We start from the raw sequence: 23,726 nt of genomic DNA on the forward strand, positions 1-23,726 counted from the left end.
GAAAATCATATGGTCTACTATGCAGGGAATGATAACTTGAAGAGGAATGGCATTGCATTCAGCATCATCAAAAAAAATACAAAGTACAATGCTGTCAGGGACAGACTAACATCCAGACATCTAAAGGAAGACCAGTTAATACGACTATTACTCAAAGTTACCAACAAACTACTAAGGTCAAAGACAAAGAAATACAAGTTTTTTTACCAACTTCTGCAGTCTGAAATTGATCAAATATGCAATCAGGATGCACTGATAATTACTGGTGATTGGAATGCAAATTTGGGGAAAAAAAAAAAAGGAAGGATCAGTAGTTGGAAAATATGGCCTTGGTGATAGAAATGATGCCAGAGACTGCATGATTGAATATTGCAAGACCAAAGACTTCTTCGTTGCAAATACCTTTTACCACCAATATAAATGGCGACTATACACATGGACCCCACAAGATGGAATACACAGAAATCAAATCAACTGCACCTGTGAAAAGAGATGATGGAAAAGCTCAATATCATAAATCAGAACAAGGTCAGCCGTTGACTGCAAATCAGACCATCAATTACTCATTTGAAATTTCAAGTCGAAACTGAAGAAAATTAGAACTAGTCCTTGAGAGCCGGAGTATGACCTTGAGTATATCCCACCTGAATTTAGAGACCATCTCAGGAACAGAGTTGACACGTTGAACACTAATGACCGAAAACCAGCCGAGTTGTTGAATGACATCAAGGACATCATACATGAAGGAAACAAGAGGTCATGAAGAAGACAGGAGGGAAAGGAAAGACCTAAATGGATGTTAGAAGAGACTCTGAGAATTGCTCTTGAATGTCAAGGAGCAAAAGCAAAAGGAAAAAATGACGAAGTAAAAGAGCTAAACAGAAGTTTTTGAAGGGCAGCTCGAGAAGACAAAGTAAAGTACTATGATGACATGTGCAAAGATCTGGAGATAGAAAATCAAAAGGGAAGCACATGCTCAGCATTTCTCAGGCTGAAAGAACTGAGGAAAAATTTCAAGTCTCAAGTTGCAATATTGAGGGATTCTATGAGGACAATACTAGACAACACATGAAGCATCAAAAGAAGATGCAAGGAATACATGGAGTAACTATACCAAAAAGAATAGGTCAACGTTCAAATATTTCAGGAGGTAACATATGATCAGGAACTGCTGGTAATGAGAGAAGAAGTCCAAGCTGCACTGAAAGCATTGGGGAAAAACAAGACTCTGGGAATTGACCCAATACCAATTGAGGTGTTTCAACAAACAGATGCAGTGCTGGAAGTTCTCAGTTGTCTATGCCAAGAAACTCAGAAGAGAGGTACGTGGCCAACCGACTGGAAAAGTTCCACATTTATGCCTATTCCCGTGAGAGGTAATCGAACCGGGTATAGAAATTATTGAACAATATTCATTCAAAAGTGGCTACAGCAGTATATTGAGAGGGACCTGCCAGAAATGCAAGCCAGATTCAGAAAACAATGTGGAACAAGGGATATCATCGCTAATGTCAGATGTATCTTGGCTGAAAGCAGATAATATCACAAAGTTGTTTACCTGTGTTTTATTGACTATGCAAAGGCATTCAACTGTGTGGTTTGTAACAAATTATGGATAACAATTGGGAAGAATGGGAATTCCAGAACACCTAAATGTGCTCATGAGGAAACTGTACATAGATCAACAGGCAGTCATTCAAACAGAATAAGGACATACTGCATGGTTTACAGAAACCCTGGTGGCATAGTGGTTAAGTGCTGTGGCTGCTAACCAAAGGGTCGGCAGTTTGAATCCGCCAGCTGCTCCTTGGAAACTCTATGTGGCAGTTCTAATCTGTCTTATAAGTTCGCTACGAGTCGGAATCGACTTGACGGTACTGTTGTTTTTTTTTTTTTTGGCTTGGTTCACAGTCAAAAATTGGCTGTGTCATGGTTGTATCCTTTCACCATACTTATTCAGTCTATAAAAAAAAAATATGCTGAGCAAATTGAGAAGATGCATTATATGAAGAAGAATGAGGAATCAGGATTGGAGGAAGACTCATTAGCAACCTGCATGATGCAGATGACACAAATTTGTTTGCTGAAAATGAAGGGGACTTGGAGAATTTACTGATGAAGTTCAAGGACCACAGCCTTCAGTATGGATTACGCTTCAACATAAAGAAGATAAAAACCCTCACTACTGGGCCAATAAGTAACATCATGATAAATGGAGAAAATACTGAAATTGTCGTGGATTTCATTTTCCTTGGATCCACAATCAATGTCCACGGAAACAGCATTCAAGAAATCAAAGGATGCATTGCACTGGGGAATTTGGCTGCAAAAAACCTCTTTAAAGTGTTAAAAAGCAAAGATGTCACTTTAAAGACTAAGAGGCATCTGAACCAAGCCATGATGTTTTCAATCACTTCTTTTGCTTGTGATAGTTGGGCAAGGAAGAAGGAAGACCAAAGAAGAATTGACGTCTTTCAATTATTGCTCTGGGGAAGAATATTTAACATACCGTGGATATCCAGAGGAAGGAACAAATATTTCCTGGAAGAAGTACAGCCAGAGTGATCTTTAGGAGGGAGGCTGGCGAAACTTCATCTCATATACGATAAGTTATCAGGTAGGATCAGTCCGTGCAGAAGGACATTATGCCTAGTAAAGTAGAAAGTCAACAAAAAAAGAGAAAGACCCTCAACGAGGTGGATTGACTCAGTGCTTGCAACAATGGGCTCAAATAACAAAAATAGTGAGCCTGGCCCGGGCCTGGGCACTGCTTCATCAGGTTGTTCATAGGGTCACTAAGAATCAGAATTGACTGGACAGCCCCTAACAACAACAAAAATGAGCAATATACTAATGAATATTGGAAGCCTCTGCTACCATTCTGTTTGCAAACATTGCTGACTCTGTGAATTGAGCATTATTAGTACCATTTCCTCATGAGCAGTTTCAATAAGTGCTCTTCAAGAATTTATTTTCGTTTGCAGAAAGTGTAATCAACCAAAATCAAACCCATTACCATTGACTTGATTCCAATTCATAGCGACCACATGTGTTACAGAGCAGCCCTGAGCTCCGTAGACTTTTCTGTGCTGTAGCCTTCATGGAAGCAGACCCACTAAGCCCTTCTTCTGTGGCTGCACTGGGTGGATTCCAACTGTCAACCTTTCGGTTAATAGCTGAGCACAAACTATTTGTACCACTCAGGGACCTACAGCAAGTGTAAGAGGAAAACTAAAATATAATTATTTTCATCAGAGAATCCACAAAAATAGTATATGCCATATTCAAATAGTACTGCCCTATTCAAAAAGTAAGAGACTTGCAGTTTATAACTTCATTAACCACAATCCTGTCATCTAAGAATTTCACCATTACTCTCCAAGGTTCTTTGCATAAATGTCCCCTTGCCACATCCCAACCTTAGCTCACACCTGCTGACCTGAACCTCATAAAAAGCTATGAAGGATAGAAACTGTTGAACCTGTGTGTGCTTTCTTGTGTATATTCTCAACAGCAATAACAAGAACAACAAAACCAAAACCCTTTCCCATCAAGACAATTTCAACTCATAGTGACGTATAGGAAAGAGTAGAACTGCCCCATAGAGTTTCCAAGGTGCAGCCAGTAGATTCGAACTGCTGACCTTTTGGTTAGCAAACATAGCTCTTAACCACTGTGCAACCAGTGCTCCTACAACAAAATACTAAATTGAAAAAAAAAAAAAAGCTATGAAAGAGAATTTCTTGGGGGATGGAATCTGAGCAACATCACACAAAGAGAAGCTGCAGGACGGGCACCACACAGTTGCTAGGCTCCTGCTCTACTATGTTCCAGGCGAGACAAAACCTAGACGTGGAGTTTTCTCTCCAGGGTGATCCTCCTATTCAGATAGGTCTACAGTTTGAAAAGGGTTATGAAATAAATGTTACAAGCCACACAGGCCTGTCCACGTGTCTCAGTTAGAGACCATTTTGGTGTGATTTTCCTTCTATCCATGACTGCACAGTATCTCTGGATCATCCTTGGGTGCCTGTCCTTTTAGGTCATAGCAGGCAGATCCTGCTCACTAAGGGTCAGAACCTCTGCTGTCTCCCAGGAGAGAAAGTCTCCATTAGCTGTAGGGCCAGTCGGAGTCTCGTCTACACTGACTGGAAACACTACTTAGGCTGGCATCTGCGTAAACCTGAGGAGGGGCCCACAGGCCTCATTTACCTCACTTCCTCTATGCATGTGGCTGTGATGCTAAACAGGCTTCAGCAGCACTTTCAGACTAATAGAGACTAGAGAGAAAGGCCTGGTGACCAACTTCTGAAAAATCAGCCAGTGAAAATCCTATGGATGACAACAGTGAGATCTTACTGTTCTTTGGGTTATCATGACTCAGGGGCTGACAAGATGGCAAGTAACAACAAGAAAGAACCATGATTTCCTTCAGTCACTAAATTAATCTTGGGTGCCCAAGGGATTCATTTAAAGAGGAATTGACAACTAATGAAAATAGAACATGGGAAAGCTGTCACATGTTTCTAGAGTGATAGGGTTAATGAGTTAGAGACTGGCCTTTAAAAGAATGAGTGCCACTGAAAGACATGGAGAGAGGAGAAAAGGGCAGTACAAAGGGAGCTTAGAGCAGGAAAACGCCTTCATTGACATTGACCAGGATGGCTTGGCTGGAAAACAGGATCCATGGAAGGAAAAAAGTAAGAGAGGATACTACCTTCTGCGAGGGAGATTTTAAATATGAAGGACCCAGGTTGAATATCGGGTTAGGTGCAGAGTTGTGAGGGTTGATGGTATAAAAAGGAAAAAGTCCCGTAAAATAATGAATTAAAATGAGAACTTTCTAGAGTAAAGAAGGCACAAGGAAGAGAGAACTGATCTTTCAGGGTAGAAAACTCACTGGACCCTTTCCCGAATCAGTCATGTGATGTATCCATGCGAAACAAGGAGGTTCCTGTGATATGAAAACTCCCGACAAAGCCTACAAGGGATTTTTACACCATTCTTTTTTCTATAATTTCCCACAAAAGGGGATCCAGAAGAAGCCACATCCCTTTATTTTCCCCCGGAACCTGCAAATACTATGAGGAATTAGTTAGGAGATGCGGCCTTTGGGGCAGACAGAGGAAGCGTGCATGTTCAGGGCTGAGCAGAAAGGAAGCAGCTGGTGTAGGGAAGACTCACTGGCCTGTAGCCCTCGGGAGGAGGTTTGTTTTTGAGGCTGAAGCCCTGTGGGTGGATTATTATAATCTTGCAGACAGTAATAAAGTGCGGTGTCTTCAGCCTGGAAGTTGCTGATGGTGAGAGTGAAGTCTGTCCCTGACCCACTGCCACTGAACCGGTCAGGGACCCCAGAATCCTGGTTAGATGCCCCAGAGATGAGTCGCTTCGCACCCTCTCCTGGTTTCTGCTGGTACCGGGCTAAGTAGCTGCTCACACTCTGGCTGGCCTTGCAGTCGATGGTGACCATTTCTTCTTAAGACATAGCCAGGGAGGCTGGAGACTGGGTCATCACAATGTCCCCACTGGCACCTGTAATCACAGTGGACAATTACTATTCAGACATATATACACACACATTTAAAGATACTATTTATACCACAACATTTAGTGATATTACATATCAGCATGTAATTGGTTTCATTTTGCAAATAGCAATCATTTCCCACTATGTCTTAAAACCATTTTTCAGCTCTACAAAGAAACTATTTTAGAGAGATTGAAGCACTTTTAATTTCTCAGCAGCGGCCCAGAGCAACAGGGACATGAGGACTAGAGCCTGTGGCACCATCTTGCTGCCCCTGCCTGTCTGATGCAGATAAGGTCACATTGCAAAGGCCCCGTTTATAATATCTGAGCAGCCAGCCTGGTGTGGAGGGGCATTCAGTGAACTGAATGCAAATTTCATGGGCAGTGATTTGTAAAATTAACCCATAGACATTAAGAGGCAAAAATATTTTCACAAAAAGTGTGATTTTATGACTAGAAAAGACACAGTAGTGACTTAGAAGCTCTAATATCAACTTACACACACAAAAAAAAATCTGTTGCAACTCAGTGTATTCCAACTTACGGAGACCCCATGTGGTACAGAGTAGAACTGCTCCATAGGGTTTTCTTGCCTGTATTCCTTACAGAAGCAGATTGTCAGGCTTTTCTTCTACGGTAGCACTAGTTGGGTTCCAAGTGCTAACCTTCAGGTTGGCAGCCCGTCACAAACTGCTTGAAGCACTGTGATCTAAAGAATGGCTTCTGTTCTAACTCACAAACAGTTTCAAATGGGTTAAGATTCCATAAATGATGGACTAGTTTCCTCAAATCAACAGTTTTGAGAAATAATAAAAAATGCTGGAAAAAAATAACAAGGGAAATGGAAGAAGACGGAAAATTTCTGCCTCAATTTTTCATAAAAAATTATACCTAGAAAATGAGCTCCAAAGATACTTTTATCCTGAAGGATGCTTGAAAGTCACTGCAAACACTTGAGATAGGATTCCAGGGCTATGCCTGGAATGCCAGGACTATGCCAGAGAAATGGAAGACAGGTCCAGAATTTACCCTTCTGGAAAGTCCTCGGGGACCCTATTAAGTAGAGTCCAGGAGAGCTCGAATCTCAAAGTAAGTGTGAACCAAAGAGAAAGTTGAATCTATCATGCCCACCATAGCTAGGAAGTGATAATAAGGCTCTAGATTCATTGTGGAAATAGACAGGAAAAAAAAAAAATACAGGATTTCATTTTGAAGTTGTGACTAAACATGAACACTTCAAGGAGTTTCATTCCAGGCCTTGGTGTGCCTGGAACTCTTCAATCTTGAAGTTGTTTTAAGGTAGACCAACTGGTAGGGCCAACAAATGGAAGCCCCTCTGGAAGAGGGTACATCCATCATAAATCTTCAGGAAACCTCACAAATAATTTTTCAAGGGCCAGTATCACCAAGAATTCAGAGATTCTTGACATCCAAGGACAAAACATAACTAGTATAGCCTTGCGTGCTAAAAGCATAGAGGATTTGAAGCACTTGCTGATGAAGATCAGAAACTACAGCCTTCAGAATGGATTACACCTCACATAAAGAAAACAAAAATCTTCACAACTGCACTAATAAGTAACAGTATATTAAATGGAGAAAATACTGAAGTTGTCAAGGATTTCATTTTAATTGAATCCACAATCAGTGCTCCTGGAAACAGCAGTCAAGAAATCAAACAATGTATTGATTTGGACAAATTAGCTGCAAAAGACCCCTTTAAAGTGTTGAAAAGCAAACGTGTCACTAGGAGCTACGGCTGTTAACCAAAAGGTCAGCAGTTTGAATCTACCAGGAGCTCTGTGGAAACCCTATTGGGCAGTTCTACTCTGTTCTATAGGGTTGCTATGAGTCAAAATCAACTGGACGGTAATTTTTTTTTTTTTTTTTTTTTTGTCACTAGGAGGACTAACATTAGCCTGACCAAGCCATGGTATTTCAATCGCCTCATATGTATGCAAAAGCTGGCCAATGAATGTAGTTGTTGTTGTTAGGTGCAGTCAAGTTGGTTCCAACTTGTAGTGACCCTATGTAGCACAGAACGAAAACAGCGCCCAGTCCTGCACCATCTTTATAATCATTGTTGTGCTTGAGCCCATTGTTGAAGCCGCTGTGTCAGTCCATCTTGTTGAGGGCCTTTCTCTTTTCCACTGACCCTGTAGTTTACCAACCATGATGTCCTTGTTCAGGGACTGATCCCTCCTGACAACATGTCCAAAGTACGTAAGACACAGTCTCATCATCCTTGCTTCTAAGGAGCATTCTAGTTGTACTTCTTCCAAGACAGATTTGTTCGTTCTTTTGGTACTCCATGAACTCTTCAATATTCTTCAGCAATGCCACAAATCAAAGGCATCAATTGTTCTTTGGTCTTCCTTTTTCATGTCCAGCTTTCACATGCATGTGATGCGATTGAAAATACCACGGCTTGGGTCAGGCGCACCTTTGACTTCAAGGCGACGTCATTGCTTTCAACACTTTAAAGAGGCCCTTTGCAGCAGAGTTGCCCAATGCAATGCATCTTTTGATTTCTTGACAGCTGCTTTCATGGGTGTTGATTGTGGATCCAAGGAAAATGAAATACTTGACAACTTCAGTCTTCTCTCTGTTTATCATGATGTGGCTTATTGGTCTAGTTGTGAGGATTTTTGTTTTCTTTATATTGAGGTGTAATACATACTGAAGGCTGTGGCCTTAGGACTTCATCAGTAAGTGCTCAAAGTCCTCTTCACTTTCAGCAAGCAAGGTTTTGTCATCTGCATAACACAGGTTGTCAATGAGTCTTCCTCCAACCCTGAGGCCATGTTTTTCTTCATATAGTCCAGCTTCTCAGATTATTTGCTCAGCATACAGATTGAATAGGTATGGGGAAAAAATACAACCCTGACACACAACTTTCCTGACTTTAAAACACTCAGTATCCCCTTGTTCTGTCCTAACAACTGCCTATTGATCTAGGTACAGGTTCCTGACAAGCGCGATTAAGTGTTCTAGAATTCCCATTCTTCGCAGTGCTGTCCATAATTTGTCATTATCCAGACAGTCAAATGCTTTTGCACAGTCAACAAAACACAGGTAAACATCTTTCTTGCATTCTCTCCTTTCAGCCAGGACCCACCTGACCTCAGCAATGGCATCCCTGGATCCACATCCTCTTCTGAATCCAGCCTGAGTTTCTGGCTGTTACCTGTCGATATACTACTGCCGCAGCTGCTTTTGAATGATCTTCAGCAACATTTTGCTTGTGTGTGATATTAATGATATTGTTTGATAATTCCCTCATTCTGTTGGATCAACTTTCTTGGGAATAGGCATAAATGTGGGTCTCTTCCAGTCGGTAGGTCAGGCAGCTGTCTTGCATATTTCTTGGTTAGATGAGTGAGCACTTTCAGCACTTCATCCATTTGTTGAAACATCTCAATTGATATTCTGTCAACTCCTGGAGCCTTGCTTTTCGCCAATGCCTTCAGTGCAGCTTGGACTTCTTCCTTTAGCACCACTAGTTCCCAATCATATACTACCTCTTGAAATGGTTGAACACCAATGAATAAGAAAGACCAAAGAAGATGCTTTTAAATTGTGCTGTTGAGTATACCACGAACTGACAAAAGAATGAACCAATATGTTTTTGAGCCAGAATGCTGCTGGCCAATGATTCCAGCTCTCCTGGACCCTAGCTCAATAGGGTCCCTGAGGACTTTGCACAAGCCTAAATTTTGGGCCTGTCTTCCATTTGTCTGGCATAGTCCTGCCATTCCAGGCACAGTCCTTGAATCCTATCTCAAGTGTTTGCAGTGACTTTAAAGTATCCTTCAGGGTGGCAAGACTTCATCTCTCTTACTTTGGACATGTTATCAGGAAGGACCAGTACTTGGAGAAGGACGTCATTCTTGGTAAAGCAGAGGGTCAGCAAAAAGAGGAGGACCCTAAATGGGATGGATTGACACAATGGCTGCAAAAATGGGCTTGAAGATAGTAAAGATTTTGAGAATGGTGTAGGACCAGGGAGTGTTTTGTTCTGTTGTACTTATGGTCACTATTAGTTGGAACTGATTTGACGGCACCTCTTAAAACAACAACAACAACAGGATATGAATACAAATGTGATGCAACAGAAGTAACAAAAAAAAAAAAGGAGTTCTATTCGCACTTCAGATTTGGGCATTATAGGAGTTTTTTTTAAAGAAATAAATGAGGAACTACAGGAAACTAAAACAGGGACACTTCAGATCTGAAAAACAACCAATTGAATTTCTAGAAATTAGAAATGGAATTTAAAAATTGTAAAAGTCAGTGGAAGAAAGACTTCCACTTGTAGGCTAGATGCAATAACAAGGACAAAATTTACCCTAAAACATGAAACAACAAAAAGAATTAATTAATAAAAATTACGTTTAATGGTTAACATCCTCAGCTCCTAGGCTATCAAAAGTCACCTCAAAAACAGAAAAAAAAAAAAAAAGCGAACAAAATGCCTGGCAATCTACTTCTGAAGATTCAGCCTTTGAAAACGCTGTGGTCGCAGTACTACTCAGACACAGGTGGCGTCACCATAAGTTGGAATCTACTCAACTGCAAACAGTTTTTAATCTTATAAAGGAAGACTGTTAGGCCTTTCTTCCAAGGCCTCATGGGTGGGTTTGAACTGCTAACTTTCTCTGTAAGAGTTCCAGCATGAAACATTTGCTCCACATCTCTAGATAAATCTTAGCTTTGGACAGAGAACACAAGGTGCAAGGTGTCCATGACTGCCATATTTAAAAAGGAAGTTAGAAGAGAGTGCCCCATAAGATTTTCTACCACAACCCTGGGCTCTAAGACGTCACCATCATACTTCTGGCTCTTGGTATAGAGGTCTCCTTGCCAGCACCCCACCTGGGCTCAGCCCTGCTTTCCTGAGCCTCATAGTGGAGCCTTTTCTGGAGGGTGGAACCTGAACAACGTCACACAAGAGAGATGCTGCAGGATGGTGACACCACCCAGAACCTCAGGCTCCTCCTCTGCTCTGTTCCAGGAGAGAGGATATTTGCAAACTTAGAGACAGAGTTTTCTCCCTAGAGTAATCCTTCCATTCCCATTTAAAATTTTAAAATGAGATATGAAATAAGTGCTACAGCAACACAGGCCCTTGCACCTATCGCAAATATAGATTATTTTGGTTTGGTTATTTCTTCTATCCCTGATTGCCCAGCATCTCTGCATCATACCCCTGTGCCTGTCATTACAGGTTTCTGCCAGCAGATGGCGAAGACACAGGAAACAGAACTCCTGGCTGTCTCCCTGGGAGAGAGTCTCCATCAGCTGAAGGGCCAGTCAGAGTCTTCTCTACAATAACCTGAGACCCACTTAACTGGGAAGACTCCTAAGGTCCTTATTTACCACACTTCCACCAACGTTGATACCTTGTCCATCTGCTTCACTGGCAGTGGATCTGAGGCCAACTTCGCTCTTGCTATCAGTACCATCGGATCAAAGATAGTATAACAAATTACTGCATGCCAAAATCAAGGTATCCTCTCATGATAATTTGACCCCAGATATAAACATCTTACCAGGGCAGAGGTGAGGGAAGGGTCCCGCTTACTAGAAACTGTCACAGAGATTTCTGTGGTTTATTTGTTTGTTTTTTTTTAATGCAGATTTTTTTATTCAGTGCTACCAAGGAAATAAAGCAGTCATTTGAGTATATTTTTTCAGTGCAAGAAAAAAAGTTGGTGTTAGAAAATGCTCTAAGCTAGTCGATCATCAGCGTAACTTATTTTTAATTCATGAATTGTCCAAATTGAAGCTTTACTTGATCATTAACTCATTACATTTATGTTGTACCTTTTGTTTTCATTTCTTTTATTTATTTCTTTACTTAACTTGGTTATATATGTGTGAATAGCAACTTAAGTAGTTTGTAAATTAAATTCTCACTCAATGCAGAAAAAGGAAAACAACATGTATGACATAAACCATGTACAACACTGGGCTATTTATATTCCTTCATGTATTCTTCATTACATGTCTGAACTATGTACTGATAGCTCAGCTGCATAAAAAAAAAAAAAAAAATTTTTTTTTTTTTAGGAAAATGAGGCTTAAAGAAGTTAAGCAATTAGCTCAAGATCCACCCCTGGTCAGTTTATTTTACAGCCCTCAACGTTTCTGCCTCTTTCTGTGTTGCCACTGTTCTAAACACTTACACAAAAGTTGCCTAATATTTCTTTCCTTTCATCAATTTTTTTTTAAACAATTTTTATTGTGCTTTAAGTGAAAGTTACGAAACCCTGGTGGTGTAGTGGTTAAGTGCTACGGCTGCTAACCAAGAGGTCGGCAGTTCAAATCCGCCAGGCGCTCCTTGAAAACTCTATGGGGGCATTTCTACTCTGTCCTATAGGGTCGCTATGAGTCAGAACCGACTCGACGGCAGTGGGTTTGGTTGTTTAAGTGAAAGTGTACAAATCAAGTCAGTCTGTCACATATAAGCTTATATACACCTTACTACATACTCCCATTTACTCTCCCCCTAATGAGTCAGCCCGCTCCCTTCTTCCAGTCTCTCCTTTTGTGACCGTTTTGCCAGTTTGTAACACTCTCTACCCTCCCATCTCCCCTCCAGACAGGAGATGCCAATACAGTCTCAAGTGTCCACCTGATACAAGTAGCTCACTCTTCATCAGCATCTCTCTCCAACCCATTGTCCAGCCCCTTCCATGTCTGATGAGTTGTCTTCGGGAATGGTTCCTGTCCTGGGCCAACAGAAAGTTTGGGGACCATGACCACCGGGTTTCTTGTAGTCTCAGTCAGACGATTAAGTCCGGTCTTTTTATGAGAATTTGGGTTCTGCATCCCATTGTTCTCCTGCTCCCTCAGGAGTTCTCTGTTGTGCTCCCTGTCAGGGCAGTCATCGGTTGTGGCTGGGCACAATCTAGTTCTTCTGGTCTCAGGATGATGTAAGTCTCTGGTTCATGTGGCCCTTTCTGTCTCGGGCTCATAGTTGTCATGTGACTTTGGTGTTCTTCATTCTCCTTTGATCCAGGTGGGTTGAGACCAGTTGATGCATCTTAGATGGCTGCTTGTTAGCATTTAAGACCCCAGACACCACAGCTCAAAGTGGGATGCAGAATGTTTTCATAATAGAGTTCATTATGCCAAATGACTTAGAAGTCCCTTTAAGCCATAGTCCACAAACCCTTGCCCTTGCTCCGCTGACCTTTGAGGCATTCAGTTTATCCCGGAAACTTCTATGCTTTTGGTCCAGTCCAGTTGAGCTGACCTTCCCTGTATTGAGTATTGTCCTTCCTTTCACCTAAAGAGTTCTTATCTACTAACTAATCAGTAAATAACCCTCTCCCACCCTCCCTGCCTCCCCCCTCGTAACCACAAAAGTATGTGTTCTCAGTTTATACTATTTCTCGGTTTATTTGTTTTGATCACTCAAAAAAGTTGGCATGAAGTAGTCAGAAAATCGCTAGCTGGGCCTTCTCTGGCTCCAAAAGACAGCAGGCCTCCTGCCCATCCTGCTTAGTTCCTCCAAATCTGCTCTCAGCCCTTACTCTGGGCGTCACTACGTGGTCATTTGCAGTCCCATCTGACCCTCTCTAACCTGAGTCAACCCTGACTCCCAAATGCCTTTACTGCTGCCCCGGAACAGCACCTCCTCTCTAGGCCAAAGGCTAGAGCCACTATCCCCTGAGCATTCCTATCCCTGTTTCCCCACTCGAGTTTATGCCAGAGAAAACATCTCAGGAATGAAAAATACTAGATCTCTGCTTACCTTTTGTATAAAAAAAAATTCCTAGTATAAAACTGAGGAACAGAAAATAAGGTCCTTCAATCAAAAGAAAAATTAAAAAATGGAGTGTCTCCTTTTTTTTTTTTGTATTTTATAAGACAGAATTTTACCTTTTTCTTAAAAGAAGCTTTTAACGTATCTATTTTGGCTTTCTCTGCACCCCTCATGTTCCCAGTTCCCTAGTTCTTGTTGTTAAAAAAAAAAAATATTCAATCCATACCCACTGTAAATTCCAAGCTTCTCCTTTATAATAATGCCCTCACCTAAACCAAGAACGCCACGGCCCCTCCCTTATTTCATCACATTCATCTTGCAAAACCGAAACCCTGGAAAAAACTCAGCCCTCCACACTCCTGCATCCATATTCGTAATGTGGCTGGAGAAAAACACATAATTATTCTGATTCTCTCATCGTAAATTTATGCACACTACCTCAGGACAGCCCTTAATCCTGCCTCACAATTGTACTTCATTTACCTGGTTCATTCATTCTCCACCCTATGTCTTTTCTCTTTAATTTTAACACCTACTTCTCATCCCACCTTTCAGGAAATGACCTCGTTTCCTGCATCTTAGAAGAGCTTCCACTAGCTCCTCTCATGCATCTTCTGACCCACAGGCATCTACACCCCCATGTGCTGCCTTCCTTCCTTCCTATTACTGTAGATGAGCAGGCAGCCCTCCTACCTGAGGCCAGGCCCTCTGCTCCTATACCCCGTCCCTCCAAGGGCGTCTTGGCATTCCTCACCTCTTTTCTGAGTTATCCATGTTCCCCTCACTTTAGCATCATTTCTGTCAGCATGAAACATCATTTTTAAAAACTCTGCTGATTTCACATCCCCCTCCAGTTATGTCCTGTTTCACTCATTGAAAGACTTCTAGGTAGTCACCAAACTGAGACCGTCTCTTTTCATAGTCACCAAATTATGCAATCTGCACAATTCTTTCTACCACCAAGGCCATATTTTCCTTATACGGTTCCTTATTTATTTCCAACTTTCTCATTCCAGTCACCATCCTGATTCCATATTCAATCAATTTCAGACCCCAGAACTTGGTAAAAACCTTCTATTTCATCGTCTTTGGCCCTAGTGGTTGGTGGGTAAATCTGAATAACACTCATCTTTACTGGCTTTACTTGTGGGCCTGTAGATGCTATTCTATCACTGTCAGCCTTGTACTTCAGGATAGATTTTGAAATGTTCTTGTTGATGATAAGTAAGTGCAATACCATTCCATTCAAGTTGTCATTCCCGGCATAGTAGACCATACGATTTTCCGACTCAAAATGACAATACCAGTCCATTTCAGCTGACTAATACCTAGGATATTGACCTTTATGCATTCCATTTTATTTTTGACAATTTCTCATTTTTGAGACTCGTACTTCATACGTTCCACATTTCAATTATTAAAGGATGTTCAGCTGTTTCTTCTCATTTTGAGCCATGCCACCTCACCACACCAATGTCCCGACAGCTTGACTCCATGCATGTCATTAAGGTCAAGTCTAAGGAGGCAGCTCTTCCCCAGTCGTCTTTTGAGTGCCTTCCAGCCTGAGGGGCTCATCTTCTGGCACTGTAACAGACATTGTTCTGCTGCTATTAATAAGGCTTTCCCTGGCTGATTCTTTCAGAAGCAGACCACCAGGTCCTTCTTCCTAGTTTGTCTTAGTCTGGAAGCTCAGCTGAAATCTGTCCACTGTGGTGACCCTCCTGGTATTTGTATATCGACAGCATAGCTACCAGCATCACAGCAATACGCCAGCCCCCACAGTATGACAAACTGACAGACATGAATTCTGTATCTAATTTCTGGAAGTTTTTTTTTCAGAAATGTAGTACCCTGCTTTTAGTTTTTGTGCCTTGCATGCTCTATAAAGTTTATCATTTATTTGTCTAAATAAACTCACACAGCTCCCAAATCTGAAGCGTGAAGAGGATGCCTTTTGTTCTCTGTTATTCCAGTTGCATCACCCTCATATTCATATCCCAGTTATCTCATGTTCTTGGGTGTTAAGGATCTCTGACTTCTTGGGGGTATCAGTTTTTGAAAAATTATCTGTGAGGTGTCCTGAGGATTTACAATGGGTGTGCCCTCTTCCAGGGCAGCTTCCATTTGTTGGACCTATCTATTGGGCTTTCTTAAGCTAATTTCAAGGTTGGAGAGTTCCAGAATCACCTAGGGCATACACACCTGGAGTGCAATTCCTTGGAAGGTTGACTTTCAGACACAACTCCCCAAGGAAATCTTGCTTATTTTTTCCTGTCCATTTCCACAATAACCCTACAGCCCTTTGATCATTTCCTAGGAGCTGTGGGAAGGATAGGTTCACTTTCTTTGCTTCACACTGACTTTGGGGTTATAGCCCTCCCCCCTTGGCTCTAGCACAACATAGGGTTCCTGAGGACTCCCCAGATGGGTAACTTCTGGGCCTGTCTTCCATTTCCCTGGATCTTACATACCCTAGAATTAAATCTTTAGTGTATACAGTGACCTTAAACTGTCCTTCAGGATAAAAAGTGGCTTTAGAGTTCAGATATTTTCTGGCCATGAATTTTTATCAAAAAGTGAGCCAAAAGTTCTCCATTGTCATCTGTTCTTTCTTTCTTTTATATACTTCCAGCATTTTGTATTATTTCACCAGGATTGTAGACCTCAGGAAACTAGCCCAGCATTTAGGGACCTTGAACCCATTTCATTTTGGTTTTTCCTTATTTCAAATAGAAACTCTTCTTAAGAGAAGCTAATGTTTGTAGTTTTAGAGCTTCTTAGTTGATATTAGAGCTTCTAAGTTGACTACTTTGTGTTTTCTAGTCATTGGCTCTTGATTTACACTGGTTAGATTCACAACCCACTGCCCTTGTATTTTGCTTCCATGTTCAATGATGGATTTGCATTGTCCCTCTAAGCCCAGTCTGGCTGCTCATATTTTATAAATAGGGGCTTTGCAATGTGAGCTGATCTTTATCAGGCAGGTGAAGGCAGCATGATGGTGTTATAGTCTCCTGTCCTCACGTTCCTTTTGCTCTGGGTGTCTGGTGAGAAATGAAAAATACTTCAATCCCTTTAAAGAAGTTTTTTTTGTAGAGCTGAAAAATGATTTTAGGACGTAGTGGTAAATAATGGGTTAATGATGCGTGACATGTATTCCACTGAAATGCACATTTAAAAGGGTGTATTTTAATGTGCCTAGGAAAAAGTGTGTGTATGTATGTATAGTAATTGTCCTCTGTGATCGCAGGTGTCAGTGGGGAAATCTTGATAACAGTCTCCTGTCTCCTTGACTGTGTCTCCAGGAGAAAAGGTCACCATCAGTACAAGTCCAGCCAGAGTGTTAGCAGCATTTTAGCCTGGTACCGGCAGGAAGCAGCACAGGCTCCTAAGCTACTTATCTCCTTTGCATCCCAGTAGGCATCCGAGATCCCTGACCGGCATCATGGCAGTGGGTCTGGGGCAGACTTCACTCTCACCATCATCAGGTGAGGCTGAGGCACGTTTTTGCTGTTAGCAACATTATGGCTACACTCTCACAGTGCTTCAACCTGGAACACAAGCCTCCTCCCAGGGCTGGAGGTCTGTGCGTCTTCACTGCACCAGCTGCTTCCTTCCCACACAGTCCTGAACACGCACACTTCCTCAATCTGCCCCAGAAGTCTCATCTCCTAGACATGGAGTTTTCTCTCCAGAGTGATCTTCCTATTCAGATAGGCCTACATTTTGAAATGAGATATCAAATAAATGCTACAAGCCATCCAGGCCTGTCCACTTGTCCCAGTTAGAGACCATCGGTTTTACCTTCCTTCTCTTCCTGATTACACGGCATCTCTGCCGTGTAATCAGGCTCATGTGTCTGACACTTTAGGTCCCAGCGGGCAGATCCTGCTGAGTAGGTGCCAGAATCTCTGCTGCCTCCGAGGAGAGACAGTCTCCCTAGCTGCAGGGCCAGTCAGAGTCTCATCTACACTGACTGGAAACAGTACTTGTGTTATCAGCATAAACCAGAGCAGGGAACTTCAGGTCTCATTTACCACACTTCCTCTACACGTGTTGTTGGGATGTTGAACAGGTTTGAGTAGCACTTGCAGATTAATACAGGCTCGAAAGAAAGCCTGGTGATCTACTTCTGAAAAATCAGCTTGTGAAAATCCTATGGATGACAACAGTCAGATCTTATTGTTTGTTGCATTGTCATGACTCAGGGCCTGACAAGATGACAGCTAACAACAGGAAAGAACCATGATTTCCTTCAGTCACGAATTTAATCTTGAGTGCCCAAGGAATTAATTTAAAGAAAACTTGATTTGGGGCCAAGTCACTCCCAAGACACTCTGTCCCGCTGCCATTCAGAAAGCTGTCATTTCGGGGAGGGCCAGTGGCTGGTTTTTCAGAAGCTGCAGCAGGCAGAGAGTGGCCCTGTCAGCTGCCCAGCAGGACTAACTGGGGGAGGGTAGGCGTGCTTGTGCTGTTCTGACCACCAGGCTCGCCTGTGCCAGCCCACCTGAGACACCAAACATCTTGGGCGTGGGGGTGGGGAGTGAGAGCTGCAGGCTTCTCACTCATTCTGAAAACTAAGGCCCCCACTCTCTCACCTCTTCCTCATTCTGAGTGAGATACCCCTGTCTACCCCATCCTCTGAGTGGCAGACTAATCCGTAAAGAAGAAGTAATTAAAAAAGAACATGGAACAGCTGGCCCCTGTTTCTAGAGTGATAAGGTTAATGAGTTAGGGACTGGCCTTTGAAAGAATGAGTGCCACTGAGAGAAATGGAGAGAGGAGAAAAGGTCAATAAATGGGAGCTTAGAGCAAGAAAACACCTTCATTGACATTGCCCAGGAAGGCTTGGCTGGAAAACAGAATCCATGGAAGGAAAAAGTAAGAGAGGAAGATTACCTTCTGTTAGGGAAGTTTTAAACACGAAGGGCACAGATTCAATATCGGGTTAGGTCCAGAGGTGTGAGGGGTAATTGCAGAGAAAGGAAAGAGTCCAGGAAAATAAGGAATTAAAATGAGAATGTTCTAGTGTAAAGAAGGCACAAGGAAGACAGGACTAATCTTTCAGGGTAAAAACTCACTGGACCCTTCCCCAAATCAGTCATGTGATCTATCCTTGTAAAACAAGCAGGTTCCTGTGATATGAAAACTCCTGACAAAGCCTACAAGAGATTTTTAGAGCATTCTTTTCTCTATAATTTCCCACAAAAGGGGATCCAGAAAAAGCCACATCCCTTCATTTTCTCCTGGAACTTCCAAATACTCCAAGGAATTAGTCAGGAGATGTGGCCTTTGAGGCAGAGAGAGGAGGTGTGCATGTTCAGGGCTGAGCAGAAAGGAAGCAGCTGGTGCAGTGAAGACTCACGGACCTGCAGCCCTCTGGAGGAGGTTTGTGTTCGACGTTGAAGTACTACGGGAGGTAGGTTATTATTTCCCCAATTACTACTTACTGAGAAAAAAAGGAGTTATAGGAATTTTAAAAGTTGGGTTTAAAATAACAAACAAACAAAAATAAACTGAAAGGTGTAGAAAATATAGTTTATTCCATCAACTAATAGAAGGATACAGAATGACAGAAATGTTTTTCTTTCTAAAGGTAAGAATTTTAAGACTGTGTCTATATTTATACCTATTTCCATGAAGGGTAATCCAACTGAATGTGGAAATTATCAAACAATATTCATTTAAATGTGGCTACAGCAGTAAATTGGCAGGGAACTGCCAGAAATGCACGTCAGATTCAGACAACAACCTGGAACAAGGGATATCATTGCTAATGTCAGAAGGAGACTGGCTAAAAGCAGATAATACCAGAAACTTATTTGCAAGTGTTTTATTGACTATGCAAAGGCATTCAACTGTGTGGTTTGTAACACATTATGGATAACATTGCAAAGAATGGGAATTCCAGAACACCTAAACATCTGCTTGGGGACCTGTACATAGGTCGACAGGCAGTCATTCAAAGAGAATAAAGAGGTGCTGCATGGTTTAAAGTCATAAAATGTGTGTGTCACAGTTGTATCCTTTCACCATACTTATTCAGTCTATATGCTGAGCATATAATTTGAGAAGACGGATTATATGAAGAAGAATGAGGAATCAGGATTGGAGGAAGACTCTTTAGCAACCTGCATGATGCAGATGACACAAACTTGTTTGCTGAAAATGAAGAGGACTTGAAGCATTTACTGATGAAGATTAAGGACCACAGCCTTCAGTATGAATTACGCTTAAACAAAAAGAAAACAAAAATCTTCACAACTGGGCCAATAAGTAACATCATGATAAATAGACAAAACACTGAAATTCTTATGGATTTCACTGTGCTTGGATCCATAATCGATGCCCATGGAAGCAACATTCAAGAAATCAAAGCCAGGCAAATTGGCTGCAAAAGACCTCACTGAAGTGTTAAAAAGCACAGAGGTCACTTCAAAGACTAAGATGCATGTGAACCAAGCCATGATGTTTTCAATCGCCTCCTATGCATGTGAAAGTTGGGCAATGAATAAGGAAGACCAAAGAAGAATTGATGCCTTTGAATTATTGTCTTGGCGAAGAATATCGAACATACAATGGGCTTCCAGAAGGAACAAATTTGTCGTGGAAGAGGTACAGCCAGAGTGATCTTTAGGAGGGAGGGTGGCAAAACTTCGGCTCACATACCTTGTATATGTTATCAGAAGGGATCCGTCCCTGCAGAAGGACATCATGCTTGGTAAAGTAGAGGATCAACAAAACAGAGGAAGAACCTCAACGAGATGGGTTGACTCAGTGGCTGCAACAATGGGCTCAAGCATAACAAGAATTATGAGGACGGCCTAGGACTGTGCAGTGTTTCATTGTGTTGTTCATATGGTTGCTAAGAGTTGGAACCGACTGGACAGCACCTAACAACACAACAACAAAAATGAGCAATAGACTGATGAGATTTTTTTTTTTTGCCAACTTAAAAAAGAGAAATGTAAAATGGTTAGTATAACTAGTAATATTCAAGGTGAAAAAACTTTGATGAAGATCTAATACTGTCAGATATTCAAATGTATTCTTATCAGTCAGGGATTTTGATTGCAAACAAGAGAAACCAACCAAGTCTAAAGTAAGCAGAAAATGAAATGATTACTGAGTGACATGCAGATTTGACTGGAAGTCTACAGAACACGGTGTAGAAAATGTACATGAAACCAGCTGGCAAAAGCACAGTTCATGATAAATCAGAGAAAGAGGTTGTATATGATCCCCACCGCCACCACAGATGGACTGGCTCCACCACCACTGGACACCAGCGATGGAATATTGGATATTGGAAGCCTCTGCTACCATTCTGTTTGTAAACATTTTTGACTCTGTGAATTGAGCATTAGTACCATTTCCTCATAACAGTTTCAATAAGTGCTCTTCAAGAATATATTTCCAAACCAGAGAGTGTAATCAACCAAAATCAAACCCATTACCATTGACTTAGTTCCCATTCCCAGCAACCACATGTGTTACAGAGCAGCCCTGAGCTCCATAGACTTTTCTGTGCTGTCATCTTCATGGAAGCAGACCACTAAGCCTTTCTTCTGGGGTCCCACTGGGTGGGTCCCAACTGCCAAGCTTTAGGCTAGTAGCTGAGCACGAACTGTCTGCACCACTCAGGCACCTTCAGCAATTATGGCAGGAAAACTAAAATATAACTAGAGAATCCAAAAAAAAACATATTTGCCATATTCAAATAGTACTGCCCTATTCAAAAAGTAAGAAACATGCAGTTTAGAAGTTTTTGAACGATAATCCTTTGATCTAAGAATTTCACCATTACACCCCGTGGTTCTTTGCATAAATGTTTGCTTGGCACACCCCAACCTGAGCTCACACCTACTGACCTGAACCTCATAAACAGCTACGAAGTATAGAAACTGTGGAATCAGTGTGTGCTTTCTTGTGTATGTTCTCAACAGCAACAGCAAAAAACGCAACCCTTTCCCATCGAGTCGATTCCAACACATATAGAACAGACTAAAACTGCCCCATAAACTTTCTACGGTGCAGCCAGAAGATTCGGATTGCTAACCTTTTCATTAGCAATCATAGCTCTTAACCACTGTGCAACCAGGGTTCCCACAAACAAATTGAATTAAAAAAAAAGCTATGAAATAGAGTTTCCTGGGGGATGGAATCTGAGCAACATCACACAGAGAGAAGCTGCAGGACGGGCACCACACAGATGCTAGGCTCCTGCTCTGCTGTGTTCCAGGTGAGACAAAACCTGGACATGGAGTTTTCTCTCCAGAGTGACCCTCCTATTCAGATAGGTCTACAATTTGAAAAGAGTTCTGAAATAAATGTTACAAGTCACACAGGCCTTTCCACATTTCCCAGTTAGAGACCACTTTGGTTTGATTTCCCTTCTATCCCTGATGGCACATATCTCTGGATCACCCTTGGTTGCCTGTCATTTTAGGTCCCAGCGGGCAGATCCTGCTCACTAGGTGCCAGAATGTCTGCTGTCTCCCAGGAGACAAAGTCTTCATTAACTGCAGGGCCAGTCGGAGTCTCCTCTACACTGACTGGAAACACTACTGAGGCTGGCTTCTGCGTAAACCTGAGGAGGGACCTACAGGCCTCATTCACCTCACTTCCTCTATCCATGTTGTGATGCTGAACAGGTTTCAGCAGCACTTTCAGATTAATAGAGACTAGAGAGAAAGGCCTGGTGACCTACTTCTGAAAAATCAGCCAGTGAAAATCCTCTCGATGACACCAGTCAGATCTTATTGTTCTTTGGGTTGTCATGACTCCGGGGCTGACAAGATGGCAACTAACAACAAGAAAGAACCATGACTTCCTTCAGTCACAAAATTAATATTGGGTGCCCAAGGGATTAATTTAAAGAGGAAGTAATGAAAAAGAACATGCAAAAGCTGGCCCCTGTTTCAAGAGTCATAGAGTTAATGACTTAGAGAGTCGCCTTTGAAAGAATGTGTGCCACTGAGAGAAATGGAGAGAAGAGAAAAGGGCAGTAAAATGGGAGCTTAGAGCAAGAAAACACCTTCATTGACATTGCCCAGGAAGGCTTGGCTGGAAAACAGAATCCATGGAAAGAAAAAGTAAGAGAGGAAGATTACCTTCTGTTAGGGAAGTTTTAAACACGAAGGGCACAGATTCAATATCGGGTTAGGTCCAGAGGTGTGAGGGGTAATTGCAGAGAAAGGAAAGAGTCCAGGAAAATAAGGAATTAAAATGAGAATGTTCTAGTGTAAAGAAGGCACAAGGAAGACAGGACTAATCTTTCAGGGTAAAAACTCACTGGACCCTTCCCCAAATCAGTCATGTGATCTATCCTTGTAAAACAAGCAGGTTCCTGTGATATGAAAACTCCTGACAAAGCCTACAAGAGATTTTTAGAGCATTCTTTTCTCTATAATTTCCCACAAAAGGGGATCCAGAAGAAGCCACATCCCTTCGTTTTCTCATGGAACTTCCAAATACTCCAAGGAATTAGTCAGGAGATGTGGTCTTTGGGGCAGAGAGAGGAAGCCTGCAAGTTCAGGGCTGAGCAGAAAGGAAGCAACTGATGCAGTCAAGACTCACTGGCCTGTAGCCCTAGGGGGGAGGTTTGTGTTCCAGGCTGAAGCACGGTGGGAGGTACATTATTACCCTGCTGACAATAATAAGCTGCTGCATCATCAGCCTGGAAGTTGCTGATGGTGAGAGTGAAGTCTGTCCCAGACCCACTGCCACTGAACCGGTCAGGGACCCCAGATGCCCGGTATGATACCCCTTAGATGAGTAGCTTAGGAGCCTGTCCTGGTTTCTGCTGCTGCCAGGATAAGTAGTTGCTCACACTCTGGCTGGCCTTGCAGTTGATGGTGACCGTTTCTCCTTGAGACTTAGCCAGAGAACCCGGAGACTGGGTGATCACAATGTCCCCACTGGCACCTGCAATCAGAGGGGCAGTTACCATGCATACATATACACACACACATTTTCACACATACATTAAAATATACCATTTATACCACAACATCTAGTGAGTGATATTATACATACCAGCAAATAATTGGTTCCATTTTGCAAATAACTGTCATTTCCCACTATATGTTAAAGTCATTTTTCAGCTCTAGAAAGATACTACTCTAGAGACATTGAAACACTTTTAATTTCTCACCAGAGGCCCAGAGCAACAGGGACATGAGGACCAGAGTGTGTGGCACCATCTTCTGCCCCTGCCTGCCTGATGCAGATCAGCTCTCATAGCAAAGGCCCTGTTTATAGTCTCTGAGCAGCCAGCCTGGTGTTGGAGGGGCCTATGCAAAGCAGTCAGTGAATTGAAAGCAAATTACATGGGCGATAGGTTGTGAAACTAGCCAATGTACTTCAAGAGCCAAATATATGACATAAACTATAATTTTATGTCTAGAAAAGACAAAGCAGG

At 42.1% G+C, this 23,726-nt stretch overlaps 1 gene segment (V, D, J or C); it reads right to left on the reverse strand.

The window, feature by feature from the left end:
- Positions 1-23,520, reverse strand: part of LOC126060268 (immunoglobulin kappa variable 4-1-like) — a 100,928-nt gene extending 77,408 nt beyond the window's left edge. Inside the window, 1 exon segment of the V gene segment in view lies at positions 23,460-23,520. Within this exon segment, the coding sequence occupies positions 23,460-23,508 (49 nt within the window).
- Between the last annotated feature and the right edge of the window lie 206 nt (positions 23,521-23,726).

This window comes from Elephas maximus, chromosome 17, assembly GCF_024166365.1.
Source record: "Elephas maximus indicus isolate mEleMax1 chromosome 17, mEleMax1 primary haplotype, whole genome shotgun sequence".
NCBI lineage: Eukaryota > Metazoa > Chordata > Mammalia > Proboscidea > Elephantidae > Elephas > Elephas maximus.